Here is a 19,236-nt window from a genome sequence, read left to right as displayed (position 1 = left end):
CATCTTGATCATTGTCGAGCCTTTGACACCATCAGTTCTGTTATAACGTTTGGCTGCTATTTGGATCACTGATAATGCACTAGCCTGGTTCAGGTCGTATCAACACAAAATAAACTATTTAATTCAGGGAAAAAATGTTGCATCAAGAATCGCCATAGTTCCTCATGGTTCAGTGCTGGGACCATTGCTTTTTATCATCTACTTATTACTTTTTGGCAATATTCTCGGTTATTTTGCTACACTGTTGATACAACTCTACCTTTCTACAAAACCAAACACTTCTCACCCTCCCTATGCTCTCACTTCTTGTCAAGCTATCAGCAACTGGATGTCAGTCAACCATCTCAAACTCAATGGAAATAAAAGTGAGGTTCACATTTCTCAGTAGCGTGGTGGTAGCATCAATATTTTCTGAATGAAATTGTGGTAACACTTCTCTATGAAGGCCATATTTATAATACATTATAAGGGTATTCTTAAGGCATTATAATGAATGCATAATGCATTATATATATATTAAAAAACAAACTTATAATGTTATATCAACTCATGAATATTCATAAGAACTTTTTTTTTACTCTAATGAGAGTTAGTTGACATGTAGTTGCAAAGTTGCTTATAATCGATTGATTAAAATTAAACTAAAGTTAAATTAAAATTAAATGTATGTATTTAGCAGACGCGACTTACAGTGCATTCAGGCTATCAAATTTTACTTATTATGTGTTCCCAGGGAATCAAACCCCCAACCTAGCGCTTGATAAAGCAATGCTCTACCAGTTGAGCTACAGGAACGCTTAAGACCATAAAAATAAAAATTCTCAGTTGGAGTATTAAGCTCACATCAATTAATTAACATCAGCTCCACATGAAAGCTGTAGTAAGGTACTGTGCAGATCTTAAAAAATGTCAAGATATGATAGACAATTATACTGTAAATATAGATTCAATATGGTGTTCAGTGTGTGTTATAAATAAACATACTCTTAAATTATAACCACAAATACGTAAGTATTATGATGTATTATAGTTGTTGTTATGATTACTCATGAGTTGATATAGCATATTATACATTTTTTCATAATACATTATGCATTCATTATAATGCCTTAAGAATACCCTTATAATGTATTATAAATTCAGGCTTCATAGAAAGTGTTACCAAAATTGCTTTTCAGTAGAGAAATTATTTTGTTGATAAATAGTGTGGTAGTGTCCACACAAGCTACATTTTCCCAAGCATTTCTGAAGCCCAAATCGGGAAAATAGTTGCTACAATCATTGATCCTGGACAGATCCAACCTGTGTGGCCGACAGAAGTACTTCCCTATGACAGTAGGGCTGCCAACTTCAGAAAAGGAAAATAAGGGGCAATCATGTTTTTACATAGAAAAATGAGGGACAGAAAATGGGACTTATTGATCACTCTTCTTCAGCTAGATGTTTTCTTGCGTGGCTGTATGTTGGACTAATGAAACATAATCACATTGTTTGCATTGATCAAGGACAAAGACTAGAAAAATACAAAAGGGACTTTGTCAAGGATCAAATCGATTAACCATAGCAACAAGCAAATAGCTTTTTAATGCATTTGAGATATTGTTTTTTCCTCAATGCATGACTGACAAACCACAAAGCCCTGAGACCAGAGACACAAAGTCCTTTATTACAATCATTTGAGCATAGAAATGCTTTGAATTTTTACAATCTAGGCCTCAATGAGTCCAGAGGCCTGTAGAACTTTAGAAACAGCTGGTATAAGATCTTTGGCATAGTCCCAGAGATGATCATCACTTACAAGGTTTGTGTTGGGTGGGTATGTAAAGTGTTTATAGTGGTACATGCGAGCGATGGAGTTTTTCACCCGAACTGTAGGCCACCCGTTCACACTGGTCAGCAAGCCATGGACAGTAGCCTTCAAAACCAGCCGAGGATTTACTATAATCTTGAAATTGTTGAAAGTATTAGGGAGGTTGGGTACTCGATCGATATAGTTTAAAATATTCACTCCCTGTATGTTATGCCAGGTGTCTTGATCATAATCTGCATGAGTATTTGCTTCGAATGGGAAATGGTTATTCTCAAACTCAAAGCCCACATCAGAACTGTACTCGATCTCAAGCTCAGGCAACAGCTCCGACCAGGTTTTCACTTTGAGAGGCAGAATGAGCTCATCCATGTCATGTAGAGCCACATAGTGACTTTGGTACATGTAACGATAAACACAGTCATTAAGCGCAGGGATTTGCCCAAAGTAGTGCAGCTGACCTGGCGACTTATTTATCTCCCAGCCACGAGACACATTAATGTGCTTTTTAATCGTCCACGGAATGATCTCCACAAAACCTTTTTTCTCATAATAGTCCAGAACCTTCTGTGTGTCTGAATCGCAGTTGGTTTTATAAATCACCACCCTCTGAGCGCCAAGCAGTCTGAACATCTCCATGGACTGGACTAGATTCAGCACAGTCTTGTAGTCGTACATGGCCGAGATGCAGATTGTGAACTCATATCGGTAGGTTGTTGGAATGTCTCTGTTTCTAATAGTTTGAAAGGATATTACGTTCCCTGAGATGCCACTTGCTGTGATTGCAACATGCGTCGGTGTCAAACACGTTCTTTCGATTGGGCACGTGATAGTAGCAGTGCCGTATTCAAAGTTAAAGTGGTCAGAATGAATTGAGTATTCAGCTGGTAACTTCACGGTCGTCCCATTGCAGCACATCACACAACTTAATGTCACTTGCTCACTTCGCAGAAAAATGGCAATCGTCTTTATTTGTTTTTCACCAAAACGATGCTCCATGTAAGAGCCAATCACGTATGTGTTAAGATGACCGACTTTAATCACAGGCCCATCCTTCACTTGAACACCACATGCTTTTGCAGACGGAGGACTGAAGGATGTGTTAGTGTGTGGTGTTTGGAGAATTGGTAAATCAAGGAAGGAAGGATGAGTTTGAAGGTCAGAGTCTTCAGGTTTGGAATAATGTGCTTTAGAGGAGTCTTGCATATAAATGAAGATAATAATGAAAAATGCAAATAATAGGCAAAACAAATAAAAGATCTTCAATGCACAGATCCTCTTCTTAAAAGGCTTTGCTTCTGATTCACTCTCTAGTTGTTCATATTTCACATCGCATTTCCCTAAAGAAAAGAAAGAAAACAAATGGTATAGTTGTTTCTTTTAAAGCAACACAACTGAACATTTGATCACATTTATTTTCATTACATTCACACAGAACACCTGAGAAGAGATGATGCCAACCCCTCAGAGGACCTCTGATTATGCTAACCTTGAAACAACATACAGAACTAACAATATTGCTACTTACTATGCAATCACATTATAATTGTTGTTAATAGTGTTCACTGTCTAGTTGACTATGTCTTGTATACATTTTTCAGAAAATTTCTGTCATTTGCACATAAACTGATCACCACTTATAAGCTACTACCAAATATTGTAGAAGCTTAATTTTCTGTAAAGTAGCTTTGCAATGATTTGTTTCGTAAAAAGCGATATACAAATAAACTTGAATTGAATTGAATTCAATCCACTTTCACGTGTAAAGGTTTACTTAAAAATCATTCATACACTCCCAACACAAAATAATTATTTAATTTCCAAAAAAAAAAAAAAAATAGAAACCATCACAGACATTCTAATGGTTTCCACTACAAATACCATTACAAACCTTAAAAACCATAATTTTTTATCCATTAAAACCATTAAAAAATGGTATTCTGTAGTGTGTTTTAGGACATATTCCATTTGTATTTAGAGACTTTAACAAGCCACCAATAGAAGGTGACCAATTGCCAAATAACACCAAAAACATTTTAAAAGCTTTAAAATGTATGCATCTTTCTCTCTCTGGCAACTAATAATGTTATTATTATGTAAAACTTGTCCTTGTGGCACTGAATTAAAAAAATAACTCAAACCACATCTTACTATTACTATTTAACTTGCGGATTAGGGCTGTATTTTTATATTTAATTTAAATATACTATTTTATTATTTCCCCTTTCGTGCATCACTTTACCTAATTAATGTTCTGTATAATTATGCTTGTATTTGCTACCATATATTTTGAAAATACTGTAAATGCCTGACAATTATGCCAATACTTTTATGATTGCAGGTTATTTATTCCTGTATGTGATGATAAATGTGCGTGTTGTGTTTTTCGTAAATTAATGAAAAATAAAGCCTCAACAAGTGTTGACATTTCCTAACATCACAGCAGTAATGACTTTATGAACTACTTTACTTCTAAAATCGATACTATTAGAGATAAAATTGTTACCCTTCAGCCGTCAGCTACAGTATCGCATCAGACAGTGCGTTATAGATCCCCTGAGGAACAGTTCCACTCATTCTTTATGTTACATGTATGTTAGACCCTATACCATCTAAGCTCCTAAAAGAGGTGCTTCCAGAAGTCATAGATCCTCTTCTGACTATTATTAATCCCTCATTGTCATTAGGATATGTCCCCAAAACCTTCAAACTGGCTGTTATTAAGCCTTTCATCAAAAAACCACAACTTGACCCCAAAGAACTAGTTAATTAAAGACCAATCTCGAATCTCCCTTTTCTGTCCAAGATACTAGAAAAGGTGGTATCCTCACAATTATAATCCTTCTTAGAGAAAAATGGTATATGTGAGGATTTCCAGTCAGGATTTAGACCGTATCATAGTACTGAGACTGCTCTCCTTAGAGTTACAAATGATCTGCTCTTATCATCTGATCGTGGGTGTGTGACAATCGCGACCCAGTAAGACACAGGGAGAGAGAGATCCAAATGCAGGTATGTTTATTTTAGGGTAATCCAAATCGATATCAAGACAAGCCAGGGTCAAAACCAGAATGCCGTCCAAAAACAAACAAACAAAGAAAGGGAACAGGAATGGGAACTCGGAAGACGAGGAATCTCGGAGGACGAGAAGACTGGGATACGAAAGGAAAGGACTCCATCCAGACAACAGGAAAGGACTGGTAAATATAGAGAGGCTAATGACAATTAAGTGAAGGCACCTGGTGCAATTAGCAGGAGTGCAATTACTGTGATGAAGAGACAAGGCTAGTGGGAATTGTAGTGCCTACGGTGAAGTGCCAAATGGGAAATGAGCCCGTTAGTGGACACCCAGGGAAACAGAGACTAGACAGCGTGACAGGTTGTATCTCTCTATTAGTGCTATTGGATCTTAGTGCTGCGTTTGACACAATTGACCACAACATTCTTTTGCATAGACTTGAACACTTTGTTGGCATTAATGGAAGTGCATTAGCATGGTTTAAATCGTACTTATATGACCGCCATCAGTTCGTAGCAGTGAATGAAGAGGTATCAATATCACAAGTGCAGTATGGAGTACCTCAAGGCTCAGTACTAGGGCCGCTACTCTTCACGCCTTATATGTTACCTTTGGGAGATATCATCAGGAAACATGGTGTTAGCTTTCACTGTTATGCTGATGATACTCAGCTCTATATTTCTTCGCGGCCCTGTGAAACACACCAATTTGAAAAACTAATGGAATGCATAGTCGATATAAAAACTGGATGACGAGTAATTTCTTATTGCTAAATTCGGAAAAAAAAACTGAGGTGTTAATTATAAGACCTTAAAAAACTCCACTGCATGTAATAACCTAGAACACTGTCTAATACTTCATGGCTGCTCTGTCAATTCTTCGTTATCAGTTAGGAACGTATGTGTGCTATTTGATTGCAATCTTTCCTTAGAAAGCAACGTTTCTAGCATTTGTAAAACTGCCTTTTTCCATCTCAAAAATATATCTAAATTACAACCTATGCTCTCAATGTCAAATGCAGAAATGTTAATCCATGCATTTATGACCTCAAGGTTAGATTATTGTAATGCTTTATTGGGTGGTTGTTCTGCACGCTTAGTAAACAAACTACAGCTAGTCCAAAATGCAGCAGCAAGAGTTCTTACTAGAACCAGGAAGTATGACCATATTAGCCCGGTCCTGTCAACACTGCACTGGCTCCCTATCAAACATCTTATAGATTTTAAAATATTGCTTTTTACTTATAAAGCCCTGAATGGTTTAGCACCTCAGTATTTGAATGAGTTCCTTTTGGTTAGAATGTTTTTGGCTCTTAACCCTAATGTTGTGGGTTTGAGTCTTGGTCTAGCAATACCACAACTGAGATGTTTTTGAGCAAGGCACTGAACCTGCAACTGCTCCCTGGTGTGTGATCACTGAAAAAATGCACCAACTCAATCACTGTTGTTTTAATAGAGAAATCAGAATCAGAAAGAGCTTTATTGCCAAGTATGCTTGCGCAGACAAGGAATTTGTTTTAGTGACGTAAGCTTCCAGTACATAGAGACAACAACACAAAAAAAATAAAAAATAAAAATAAATAAGTGTATAAACAATTGTGATATAAATGATAATGGAATAGGATTGAGTAAGATGCAGGGATGTACTAGGATGGAGGGGTAACAAATAAATATAAGGATATTGCACATTTTTATTGCATAAGCATAAGTGGGGAACATTTAACTGTTCATAAGGTAGATTGCCTGAGGGAAGAAACTGATCTTGTGCCTGACTGTTCTGGTATTTGTGGCTCTGAGGCGCCGGCCAGATGGCAAAAGTTCAAAGATGGGGTGACTTGGATGTGAGGGATCCAGAGTGATTTTCTGAGCCCTTTTCCTAACTCTGGATGTGTACAGTTCTTGAAGGGTGGGCAGGGGAGCACCAATAATCCTTTCAGCAGTCCGAACAGTTCTCTGTAGTCTTCTGATGTCTGATTTTGTTGCTGAACCAAACCAGACAGTTATTGAAGTACACAGTACAGACTCAATGATGGCTGAGTAGAACTGTCTCAGCATCTCCTGTGGCAGGTTTACCTTCCTCAGCTGGCGAAGGAAGTATAACCTTTGTTGGGCCTTTTTCACAATGGAGTCAATGTGAATGTCCCACTTCAGGTCCTGAGAGATGGTGGTTCCCAGGAACCTGAATGACTCCACTGCAGTCACAGTGCTGTTCATGATGGTGAGTGGGGAAAGTGCAGGGGGGTTTCTCCTAACTGACTATTGCAATTAGTGTAAGTTCACTGTTATAATATGTTTTGTTTGTTTTAGCTGTTTTCACAATGTAAACATAGAGATTGCATTATTCTTTGGGTTTGATTTATATAATAAAAAGCCAATAATACATCAGTACACTAGATGAGTTAAAAAACACCATGTGTCCACATTCTATTGACTTTTTTTCTTACTGAAGAAAGTGCAATATCTGAAATGCAAAAGTAAATTTCTCAAATGGAAACAATCATTACGATTATAATTTTGAGAGAGAAAAAAAATTAAATACAATAAATTAAAATAAAATAAAATAACAATTTATAGTAAAGCATATAGTATAGTGTAATAAATAAAGATTTCACTGAATAAAACTTCACTAAAATGCTCATACATTTCAACACAAACAGGACAAGTTTGTCTAAAAACGATAGGTTATCGGCGATAACTAAAATCTACATTTGAGTAAGACTAAGACTAAATAAAAAATGGCTGCCAAAATGAATACTGCTGTAGAGTTAATTCATCGTATTGCTAAAATGCCAAGTCTTCATTGACTAAAACCAGACTAAAATACTTTAAATGTTCTTGCACTAAAACTAACTGTTGAAACTTTTAGTCAACTACAACCGGACTAAAACTAAATTGGATAAAGTAGACTAAATGTGACAAAAAAGGACATTTTAACATGGAACTAAGACAAAGACTAAAATGAAAGTAGCTGACAAAGTTAACACTAGTGTTCCTCTAATCTCATAATTGTACAGCCGCCCTTCCTCTTGTTTTGAAGTGTTTGAAGGGGGTCCCCCACACGCTTAAACATTGTTTTACAACAAAAAAACAAAAACAGGATAACCAAAATAGCAAAGCTAAAAAAAAGTCCCACTTTCAAACAAAAGAAAATGTCTAGATAAAGAAACCATTAATAAAACGTCACCAACTTTCACCCAATTCAATCAAAATCAACCCTAAAGTAAATCCTTACGAATTACATAAAAATAAATGTATGCGAGCAGTGCCTTTAAGCCAGCTGTAAGTTTCACATGAACGCACACACTTACATCTGCTTCCTGCTGTAACTGATGTTATATATATATATATATATATATATATATATATATATATATATATATATATATATTCTGTAATGTATTATTAATGTAAGAATCGGTGTTAAAACAATAAGCAAATAAAATAAAAAAAGAATGAAATAAAAGTGAAAATAGGCTATAGTTGGCTATAGCTAATAATATCCTACAACAGGACATTTAGGATAAAAAGGAAATGTCAGACAAAAGATAACAAAGAAAAATTTGCAGTACCTACCTCTCGAAAACATTCCAACAGAAGTGAGAAGCATGCATCAAAAACACAAAAAAACAATGCTCATAATCCATGAAGCTCTCCAGCATGACTGATTCAAGCTGATGCATCTCACAAAATATCCTGCGTAAGTTTATAAACAGTTTCATATGCCATCATAAGTTTCATTTTCAGTTTTGAGAGTTATTTAACGGTCTCGTGGGGTTGAGAAACGCTGCTTCAGTGTGTCTCTATATGTGCTCATGTGTTGGCTGAGCTGGGTTGTGTAACACAGGTCAGTGACCACTCAAATATTTTCAAAGATAGAGACAGAAGCCTAGTGGACAAAAGGCTCCAGGGCTGTGATACGTCTTCACCTAACTTACTGAAAGAGTTGCTGATTTGAGCTAGATTAAGTGTCTTAATAAAATACTTTTTCTTTATGCTTATTATGCAACCATAAATAGAGACCCCATGTCCCAATTAGCCTGAATTTACCCTATAACGTTTACTGAAAAAAATAAATAATAATATGCATAAAGTTTACTTTAGTGACTCTTCCAAAAAAGTTGTAAAAAAAAATGTGTAAGCAATAATAAACAGCAACTTTAATTTTTTTTTTTTTTTATTGACCTTTTCATTTTTAAATATCTGTCTGCAGGTTAGGCTACAAATGAATGTCTTTATGAGTGAGTCATTGAATCACTCATTTAAACGATTCATTTAATTAAGAACAAGTGAATAAGTCATTAAACAAAATGCCACGGTTTAACTTCATGGCGGGAACTATTTCATTGGCGCAGCAAAAACAGACAAACTGGCAACAATGTGTCTAAAATGCAAGTTTCTCTGTATGAAATTATTGTTCATTTAATGGTATAAAATCAGTATCACGGCTAGCTACGTCACGGTATATTCACACTGTTTTTCTGAATATCGGCACGACTGGGATCATGACCTGAGGCAACATCTGGGTCTGGAGAGGATAGGACATCATCGATTGACGATTAGAAACCACAACACGGGACCTTGTGCATTTGTTGGACTACAGTAAAATTGTTAATGTTGTAAATATACTGTTTGCACGTTAATACAGAGTGAGGAAAATATTCTGTGTCAATATTTGGTGCATGTCTGTTCTTGTCTGTGGTCTAAGGTGACCAGACGTTCCCGTTTTCCGGTACAGTTCTGGTTTTTGGTGTCCTGTCCTCGACTGGAGTTAACCCCAGAAATGTCACTGTTTTACAGCACGTTCAAAACAACCCGACCAATTTAACCAGCTGGCTATCATATGATTGCTATTATTTTCACCAGCAGAGGGCGCTGTGAGCTGACTACACAAGCCGCTACTGTAGCCATGAAAACTTGGAGGAGAGCAGAGCGCTATTATCATCAGTTATCAAAAGACACCGCGTTATATACATATTACAACAAACTAATAGTGTTTGTGAGCAGTGTAAAACAAGACATGTAGGTTGTGTCATTGTTTTGCACATAATAAGCATATGATAAGAATAATAATAATGCTAAAATAATAAAATAATAAATTACACTTGCACAATTACATTTGCAGAAAGCACATACTTTGTAGTCAATATGAGCCTAAAATGCTAAATATTAACCCTGATTAGGGATAGAAAAGATACATTTCCAGAAGCATATGTTTATAAACATAAAATTTGAAAGGTTGTAGGTATGAGCACACAGTTGTGAAAGTGTTAAATACAGTTAGAAAATAACATATTTGTTGCTTTATTGTAATATGTTTTTAGTATCATTTTGTTATAATACTAGCCTACTGTTTTGAGATGTTTGCTATTTGCAGGGGTGTAGAATACTGTACTTAAGTATTTTTTAGGGTATTTGTACTTTATTCATGTAAAATGTAAACAGATTGTACTTGTACTTTGACTTGATTACAATTCTGAAGAAAAAAACTTTACTTTTTAAACCATGGGGAACAATATTAGGTGCTTCAGATTTCTGACTGTCGCTTACTAAACACGGTGTAGCTCTTGTGGTTATAGGAAAAAAGACACTTTGTGTTATGAGCATGCAGGGTGTAGCTCACTTAAAGGTATTAACCACTCTGCATCCTCTGAGTAAGTTCAGAACTGACGAGTTTGTGTCCGTGGGTGGATCCTTACAGTGGTGTGGTGAGTGTGCTCAGGGACAACACACAATCTGCCATTTAAACACATTATGTATAGCTCAAAATAATCAGAAACTGCTTATCAATGTGTTAATATGACAAAAATAATCAGCATTACCATCAGTTTGTAATTCTACTAAATTGAAATGAAACAGACAGATGTAAAAATGTTAGCAATTTAATTGGTCAAATGTTGTAAAGATAGAGAACAATGCATGCAGAGGCACAACAAAATGTGTTAAGTCTCAATTTCATAAATTTAATTTTAGATGTTTAGATGACACAAATGCCTTGTTATGTACTACAACTATTAGCTGCAATACAGTATACAGTTAATAGTATACAGATAACATTTGTCATAACAAAAGATCAACTTAGATACAAGATCAGAGGTGAGGTAGTGGTAAAAAAAAGAGGTGGGTGACCATATCGTGGGCCAGTGCCTACCGGTGTATGTGTATCCTGATGACATCGCTATAGGCTTTCACTTGATATTACTAGCAAGGGTATCACTGCTTGTTCCCTCATATAGGTCACACAATCACTATTCAATTCATACATTAATCTAAGTTCTTGTTAAAGAGACTCAAGTAGGAATAATATGGTTGAAATCTATAAAGTTTACTAAATGACAAAACAGAGAAAACATTTTTTTTTAAGAGAGATTGAGAGGGAGGCTTATATCCAGGGGATCCAATGCAATGCACTTGTACGTAATGATTAGTGATTTTGGATTATTTTCATAGTCGATTAATCTGTTGAATATTTTCTCAATTAATCGGTTAGTTGTTTGGTCTATAATATGTCAGAAAGATGTGGATCAGTGTTTCCCCAGAATGGTCCTCAAATGGCTTGTTTTGTCCACAACTCAAAGATATTCAGTTTACTGTCACAGAGGAGAGAAGACACTAGAACATATATTTTTTTAATGTAAGATATCTTCACACTAACCACAACTAAAGTGTAGCTACAAGTGTGCTCATGTTTCATTTCAAATCAGAGGATGATATCTCTAAAATGATGCAGTTTATAATTGTAAGACCATATCATGGGAGGCTTTGGAGAAGATGCTTTCATATATTTTATCATGACACAGACTGCGTCATTGCAGAAGGACATCCTTTTGGTCACGTGGTTCACGTGAGATGATTGACAGCTTTACAAACTAATGATATCACACTGATGTCATAGTATCAATAAGATCAAAAATCAATAAGAGGAGAGAAATTGCTAGCTCTGTTAGCTGTTTGAGCTCTTCGGATCCCATAAATCAGTGCAAAAGTTTTCTCCAAATGTGCGCACCATTGGACTATATGGCCCTGGCGGATCGTGGGTATTGTATGTATACGAACACAAATAAACCGGAGTATTGTGGTATAATATTATATTATATTACAATACTCACAAGCCAGCTGCACAGGATGGCAAATACATTTTATACAAAATGCATGTGTTTCTAATGTTAGTTAATAGTGAAGAGAAGTTACTATATATATATATATATATATATATATATATATATATATGAAATAAATAAATAACATGGAAGTCAGTGGCCACCGTCACCTGTATGATTAGCAACCTTCTTTAGAATATCTTCTTTTGTGTTCAACGGAAGAAAAAACTCATACAGGTTTTGGACAAAATGAGTGGGAGTAAATGGTGACGGAATTTTAATTTTTGGTTGAACTGTCCCTTTAAGAAATGGACATTTGACATTAATTATATATTACTTACAAATCCATCTCCCTTTCCTTTAATCCGACCATGCAAAGATGTGAAAGTAGTCACAAAAACAAGCTTTTCAGCACTTGATGGATAACTGAAAACAGAGCATGTACTATATTAAAACACATAAGAGTCAACTACAACTTGACTCTTAGTGGCACAGTTTTCACTTCTTGTGAAGTGAAGTGACATTCAGCCAAGTATGGTGACCCATACTCAGAATTTGTGCTCTGCATTTAACCCATCTGAAATGCACACACACAGAGCAGTGAACACACACACACACTGTGAGCACACACCCGGAGCAGTGGGCAGCCATTTATGCTGCGGCGCCCAGGGAGCAGTTGGGGGTTCAATGCCTTGCTCAAGGGCACCTAAGTCGTGGTATTGAAGGTGGAGAGAGAACTGTACATGCACTACCCCCACCCACAATTCCTGCCGGCCCGGGACTCAAACTCACAACCTTTCGATTGGGAGTCCGACTCTCTAACCATTAGGGCACGACTTCCCCGTTAGTATCCCCATTATATGACTTGTTAGTCATATAATGGCCCTGATGTGACAGATAGTCATAACTTCACTTATACATGTGATTCCCAATAATGCTCACTGTTAATTCAGCATATATTTATATCAAAATAAATCCAGAATAAGTCATGTAAACCTGATCAAGAAGTCCTCATTTAACATCCTCTGATCGTCATACCTCTGTAAACTTGAGTGCACCCACAGAAAGAAAAAAAAACACAATACTTCCTTCCTCCTTTTTTTTGATTTTGCATTCGTGAATGTTAGTAACTGATTGGAGGCTTCTGTTTTAAAATCACAATTAATTAGTTTTTGGGACTGCACTGTGATCCTTAGATAGACTTTTATAAATGTTAGTATACTACACTATATACTCAGTAAGACAGGCCTTCAGGCAGGAAGTACATGTGACATGGAATGAGAAATAACAACAACTCACTTTATTAAAGGATGGGAGTGTACTTTCTCATAGCTGTGTAATTGCTGTAATGCATATCCTCATATCTGCTTTATGCTGTTTGAAATGATCTTTACAGTGTTGTTCTACTCAGTGTACAGTTTATGATACAGCTTGAACAGTTGCTCACACATGGGACGTGTTATGTGCAGTCTGCGTTCATTCTCACAGGAAGTTAAGTTTCTTATATGTTATTTCATTACTACTTCTACAGACTTCTACAGTCTGACTTATATTGTTAGTGGAGAAACATGGGAGATAAAGAGAGTTTCCTGTGAATAAATAGGGCTTGCTCACTCTATTGTGCAGCGTTATTTAAGGATGTATGTCTTACACTCGTTAGTAGCCTATCTTTAAGATAGACTATGTACGTCATTATCCATCCATAATCATTATCTTTATGGATTAAACATTGTCTTACTGCATCAAATAATGTAATATTTATTCAGTCATGCTTTCGGTGCCAGAGCTGGAAATGCTCCCCTCGCTGTCAGTGGTTTTTCAGTATATTTTCCATCACAGCTGATTTTGGCAGGAACACTTTTTGATAAAGCTGCTTTGAAAACATTTTATGAAAAGCATTATGCTAATGAAATGCACAACACCCATATCATATGCATTAACATACATATTTTACTTAATGCATGTTAAATTGTGCATAATGCAAGAGTCCTTTAATAGCTCCCAGTGGAATATCAGTGAAATGAACGAACTGCTCCGATTTAAATGGATATATTCGTTTTAAACTTTTAGTGAAAGCACTGAAATCTTCTTAATGACTGAGCCCCCAGAGGAAGACAGATCTAACTGTCGTCAGCCAGCAGCTTGTTAAACCAGTGAAAATCTGCTGACCTCGTGTGGCCGGAAACCAGAACTGCATCATTTGCAACATGTAAGGTGTCCCAAGTACCGTAGAAACTTATTATTATTATTATTATTATTATTATTATTATTATTATTATTTATTTTTTAATAAATCTGCTTTTACTACTTTTGCTTTTAAAAATAATTACAATTCAATTCAGTTAAATTTTTAATGACCCTTTACATCTTTTATTTTTAGATTTAAGGCAAGCCAACTGGTGAACACGGTAAACATTTTAACAAATATAAAAATATATATATAAAAATAAAATATATATATATATTAAAAACTCCATCAGCAGCCAAATAAATAAGTAAATTGGGGGGGAATAAAATGTTGTAAATCTGAACAAACTGCTCTGTAAAAAAATACCTTTAAAGGTAGGCTATGTTTTGTGATTTAATTATACAGAGCGAATAAACTTAAATGTGTAATTGGATCTTTAATGTCCACTAGTCTGAAAGAAGACAAATTATGAAATCAAATTAGCCCAAAACTGACCAATGCATGGGGGTAAAGAGCTTTGTCTGTTATGTCTTGCCTTAACTGAGCTTAAAAATAATTTTATTACTTTCCAACCTTGTGCATATCCTATTCAGAGACTTTTTTTTGTATTGACCACAAGGTGGCAGTGGCTCCAAACTAAGTCTGTGGCGTGAGTTGCCCTCGAAAGGCCTTTTACTGAGACAGAGTGGATATTACAGCTAAAAAACACACACACACAAGGACTAAAAGCAACCGCAAAAGTGTTTTTGGGTGTTGAAATGGAGGGATTGCAGCAGTGGTTGTCAGACTGTGGTGATCTGAACTAAGAGCATACACAGATTCAAGCGTCTTGATGAATACCCCCAGCTTCCCAGGTTTCTCAGCTCGAAAACCTGCCGCTCTGCAATAGACTTGCAAATCACTCCACCCTTCTGCCACTGCATTAGCATACAGATGTTGTTAAGAAAAGGAGAGTAGCCTCACAAAGGAGCCCTGATGTGAGAAATGCCCTTGCATTTCATTTACTGCCCAGCCTTGCCTTAATAAAAGGCAGCGAGGCCTTTGGCTATTGTCCATGACCATGTGTGACAGTGGGATGTTTCTTAGTTGCTGGAACAATGAGCAAAGCAACACACAAAAGCCTTCATCTGTTCACTTGTCCGTTGTGTGTTTTTTCAGCTTGAATAATTAAAAGAGCTGTCAAGTGTGCATTTTTCTTTCTTTCTAGAAGGCAGATGGAAAGAGAAGCATTCAACCGTGTTTGTGTTGTGTTTAAAATCAAATCACATGCAACTACTTGTAATAAGCAATGCACGAGAAGTTTCACCAGAAGTGAGAAAAAAGCCACACACACTGACATTCAGTAAGAGAAGCAAAGGAATGAGGCAAAGGATCTTTTTTTGTCCCCTTCAAACTTTATTTTCAAACAATATATTATAATGAAAATGGGCTTTGCCATCCCATGGAATGTAAACAGTTCATTTAAATTAGATATAAACAAACATGAAACGAAAGCACAACACAATACACTGTTTTCCCACTTCGAGAAACAAAATAAATACGTTTTAAGTTAACAAAAGGCAAAAGCGTGTCTTGTCACAAGGCAAAAAAGGTGAGAAACAACCACAATAATACACAACCTACAGTTAATGTTATTATTCGCAAATGACAAGTTTCGACTCTTAGAGTGCAAAAGACAAAGGCCGTGGTATAACTTGACTTCTTTCTGGTACATTGTCACTTTCACATTCACGATGGCTTGCATATGAACATCTCTGACTCTTCCTCGTGGATATCTCTGACTGATATTACTTACAAAGAACGTGGAGTGTGTGTCGATAGCACTTTAAAAGGATCCTGAGATTCTGTGCAGCTGGGCTTCAGTAATTAAAGCTGAGAGATATAGCTCGTGCAAAGCAGACAAACGGGCTCAAAGAAACAAACAAAAAGCCTTATCTACATTGTTCCTTCTTTGAAATGCATTTAAAATGAAAACAACCAATGCATATTAAAACAAAAGCAATAAATAGGTTTTTAGAAAGGACTATGGTTAAAATGTTTAAACATGCCTTAACTAAAGGCTACAGTATGTTCAGGGAGCGGGTTAGACGTTACACTAGATGTATATACTCTAAGTTGCTCAGCTTTGGTTAGACTACAGATGGATGGTTTGGGAAGGTTCATCCTACAGACAAATCACCGCAGAACAGTTCCCCAAACACATAAACCTGAAGTGAAGTTCCCTCTGCAGCTGCAGACTGGTATACAACAGTATACATTACGTTCATCACATCTGCAGAGAAACGACTGCTTGGGCGAGCATGCAATATGCACAGGTAATGGTTTCTAGTCGTCTGAGACAGACAGGCGGCTGAAGATGGGCAGACGTCGGCCCTCGATGCCAGGAGAGTCGCAGCCACTCAGACTGCTGGAGCTGGTGTAGCCGTCCTGATCGGAGAGAGAGTCCGCCGAGGCGCTTCGCTGCAGGCCCTTGAGCGCACACGCCAGGTTCGGCTCGCTCTCCGAGTCGCTGATGGTGTAGAAGCTCCCTCTGCCACCCAGATCTGCGAAGGGCTGACAGTGCTTCAAAGTCCCCAAAGGGGACAGCAGGTCGGGACTCCCGGTGGACGGCGGCGGAGACACAGAAGAAGATCTGGAGAAGGCCAGCACGTCGTGGAAACCGCCGAGGGTTTGTGGTTGCGAGGAGAAGCCGCTGAAGCTGACGCTCTGGCGGAGCTGCGGTCGCGCTCGGATGCTCTTTGTGTTCTCTGAAAGCCCGTTCTGCTCGTCTGCGTTGTGTATGAAGTGACACCGAGCGCCGTAGGGGCAGAAGCCGATGGTGTGAAAGGTGCGACATGGCTCGGTCTTGTACTTCGGGTGTCTGTTGAGATCTCTCAGCTCCAACATCCCGTGAGCGAACTGGCACTTGGCGCCGTATTTGCAGGTGCTGCTTTCCTCGTAGGTGCGGCAGAGCTCTGTCTTGTAGCGGGTGGACATCAGCGCTGTAGAGGTCATGCCGAGTGCCTTCGGGCAGGTCAAGGAGCTGTTGCTGATGCTGAGACCCGGCGGAGGAGGAAGAGGGCTGGCCGTCAGGCTCTCGCAGGCCACATGACCCTCGATCATGCTCACAGACCGGTCGACTCTGAAGGGGATCTGGCTCAGGGATGAGCGCGGCAGCTGCTGCTGCTTCTCGTGGCTCCAGAGCTGGTTGGTGGCCGGCAGAGGCCAGGGGCTGGCGTCATTACTGTTGAATTTAGAGTTGGGAAGAGTCACGGGGCACAGGGAGTGTCTGCGCTGGAATCCCACCACACGCTGCTTCTGCGTGGCTTCTGTCAGATCAATACCTCGGAAACTCTGGGAACGGAGAACGAGAGAGACCTCAGTATACTGTGTGGTGTGCAAGTTTCAATTAAGCAAGAAAGCAACCGTGCATGTGAAACACAAATACACTCTTAAAAAATAAATGTTCTTTATTGGCTTCATTGAACCTCTGTGGAACCTTCCAAATGCAGAAATGTTCTTTAGGTTTTTTTTAAATGTTATTCAAATGGTTCTTTTAGGAACTATTCACAGAATGGTTAAACCAAAAGTGGTTCTTCTATGGCATCACTGCAAAAAAAAACAAAAAAAAGAAACTTCTGAAGCCTTTACTTTTAGGAGTGTAGTTCACAAAAAAGTGGGATCCAAAACAACGGTTTATTTGGACTCCATTGACATACACTGCATGTACAAGAAAATTATATTTAAAGAAATTCACAAAAGATCGGAACAGTATCGCCTAGCTATTGAATCAATATTGAATTTTTTTTCGAGTGAGCTGTTCCTTTACACTGATTTGATTCTTTTTAAATGCATGAGCAGGGTGCATGCACAAGTTTAAAAAAAAAAAAACTCATATTCTTACCTTGCAGAATTCATCATCCAACTCCAGGAAGGGCGTGAGGAAATTTGATGGCATTTTCAAGATGCCTTGCTGTGATTCTTTATGTGCAGTGAAGGATGTGTTGACTGCTCAACAACTGATCAAGCTCTGCTTCTGTGACAACTGTTGCAATCTCACTTTATAAGCAGAAACTTCTAGCCCCGCCCACCTGGACACAAGAGGCGTGTTTAGTGCCTGTTTCACACCCATTCAAGAGTGAGGAAAGTTTGCTCGTGTCCCGTCTAGGGTTTCACAAAGAACAAGCACAAACTTTAATACAACTTGGATCATCTCAGATGAACTCTAATAGCTAAATTAAGAAAGTCTATTTCTAAAATAGCTCTAAACAGGGCTAAGTCCAAGTCTGTGTGTGTATTTTTTACAGTAAAACAAACTTATTTTTGCTTCAGCATTTCCCAGTTTCATATAAAGTTGATGAGCTAAAATAAATGAAATAGTAAACTGTATCAATATAAAAAGATGAATAAAGATGACCAAATCACTACAAAAAATAAAAATAAAAACTAAAACAAATAAAAAATATTAATAACAACTATACTAGTGTTTTACTGATACAAAAATAACATTAGCCAGTTATATTTACTTTTTCGACTTATATAACCATTCGTATCAGATATAGTTTAGAGAAGAACATGCTTTATCAGTCTTGAATGAACCCAGTCCTCCCAAAATTTCAACATTTGTGCAAATAGTTTACCTCATACAATGGTAAATCTCACAGTAAAGTCTTAATATAAGGTGACACACTACGATGAATATTATTCAATGCAGTTATCTCTCCTCTGTTTGTCGTATTCAGCTGTAAATGACTCCTAACTTGAGGACATTTTCACTTCCGTCATTATGTCATTGTGAGAAACCTCACCACACTTGATGGAGCAATGAAGCCCAAATCCCCCTCACAGGATCCAGAGTCCCTGGGAAACCCCCGAGAGGAACAAAAACGAGGCAGTATCGTAATTAATTACAGAGATCCAAGAGTGTTCAGATGCATTAAACAGATCTGTACATAACAGGCCATGGTCACCAATTTTGAGTCAATGGTTTGCAGTAGCAAGGTTGACAGCATACTTGAATCAGTTGGATTTCTTTTGGTGTATTTGAAGCAGATTATAAATCTGATCCTGCCATCAGAAGATGATTTAGTTTTTATTTTGAAAGTCACTGGGGTCCAGTGCTGCTTCAGTGCCCAGTAAACATGTAG

The 19,236-nt window shown here is 37.5% G+C and overlaps 1 protein-coding gene across 2 annotated transcripts; it reads right to left on the bottom strand.

Annotated features, from left to right (window-relative positions):
* Window positions 1-3,185: 3,185 nt before the first annotated feature.
* On the bottom strand, window positions 3,186-18,147 carry LOC132101196 (mRNA decay activator protein ZFP36L1-like). 2 transcript variants are annotated; one of them, XR_009423150.1, is made up of 3 exons: window positions 17,994-18,147; window positions 16,155-17,443; window positions 3,186-3,201 (listed from the first exon to the last, which is right to left on the bottom strand). XR_009423150.1 is itself a non-coding variant. In XM_059505932.1 (2 exons), the coding sequence occupies exons 1-2, from the start codon at window positions 18,045-18,047 to the stop codon at window positions 16,436-16,438; spliced, it is 1,062 nt and encodes a 353-aa protein (XP_059361915.1). In that variant the 5' UTR covers window positions 18,048-18,147; the 3' UTR covers window positions 15,471-16,435. The 2 variants fall into 2 exon arrangements, 1 of the variants encoding a protein (XP_059361915.1); XM_059505932.1 differs by lacking the exon at window positions 3,186-3,201 and having other exon boundaries at window positions 15,471-17,443.
* Window positions 18,148-19,236: the final 1,089 nt, after the last annotated feature.

Source organism: Carassius carassius, chromosome 23 (assembly GCF_963082965.1).
Source record: "Carassius carassius chromosome 23, fCarCar2.1, whole genome shotgun sequence".
NCBI classification, from domain to species: domain Eukaryota; kingdom Metazoa; phylum Chordata; class Actinopteri; order Cypriniformes; family Cyprinidae; genus Carassius; species Carassius carassius.
This window is presented reverse-complemented; position numbering and strand designations above follow the sequence as displayed.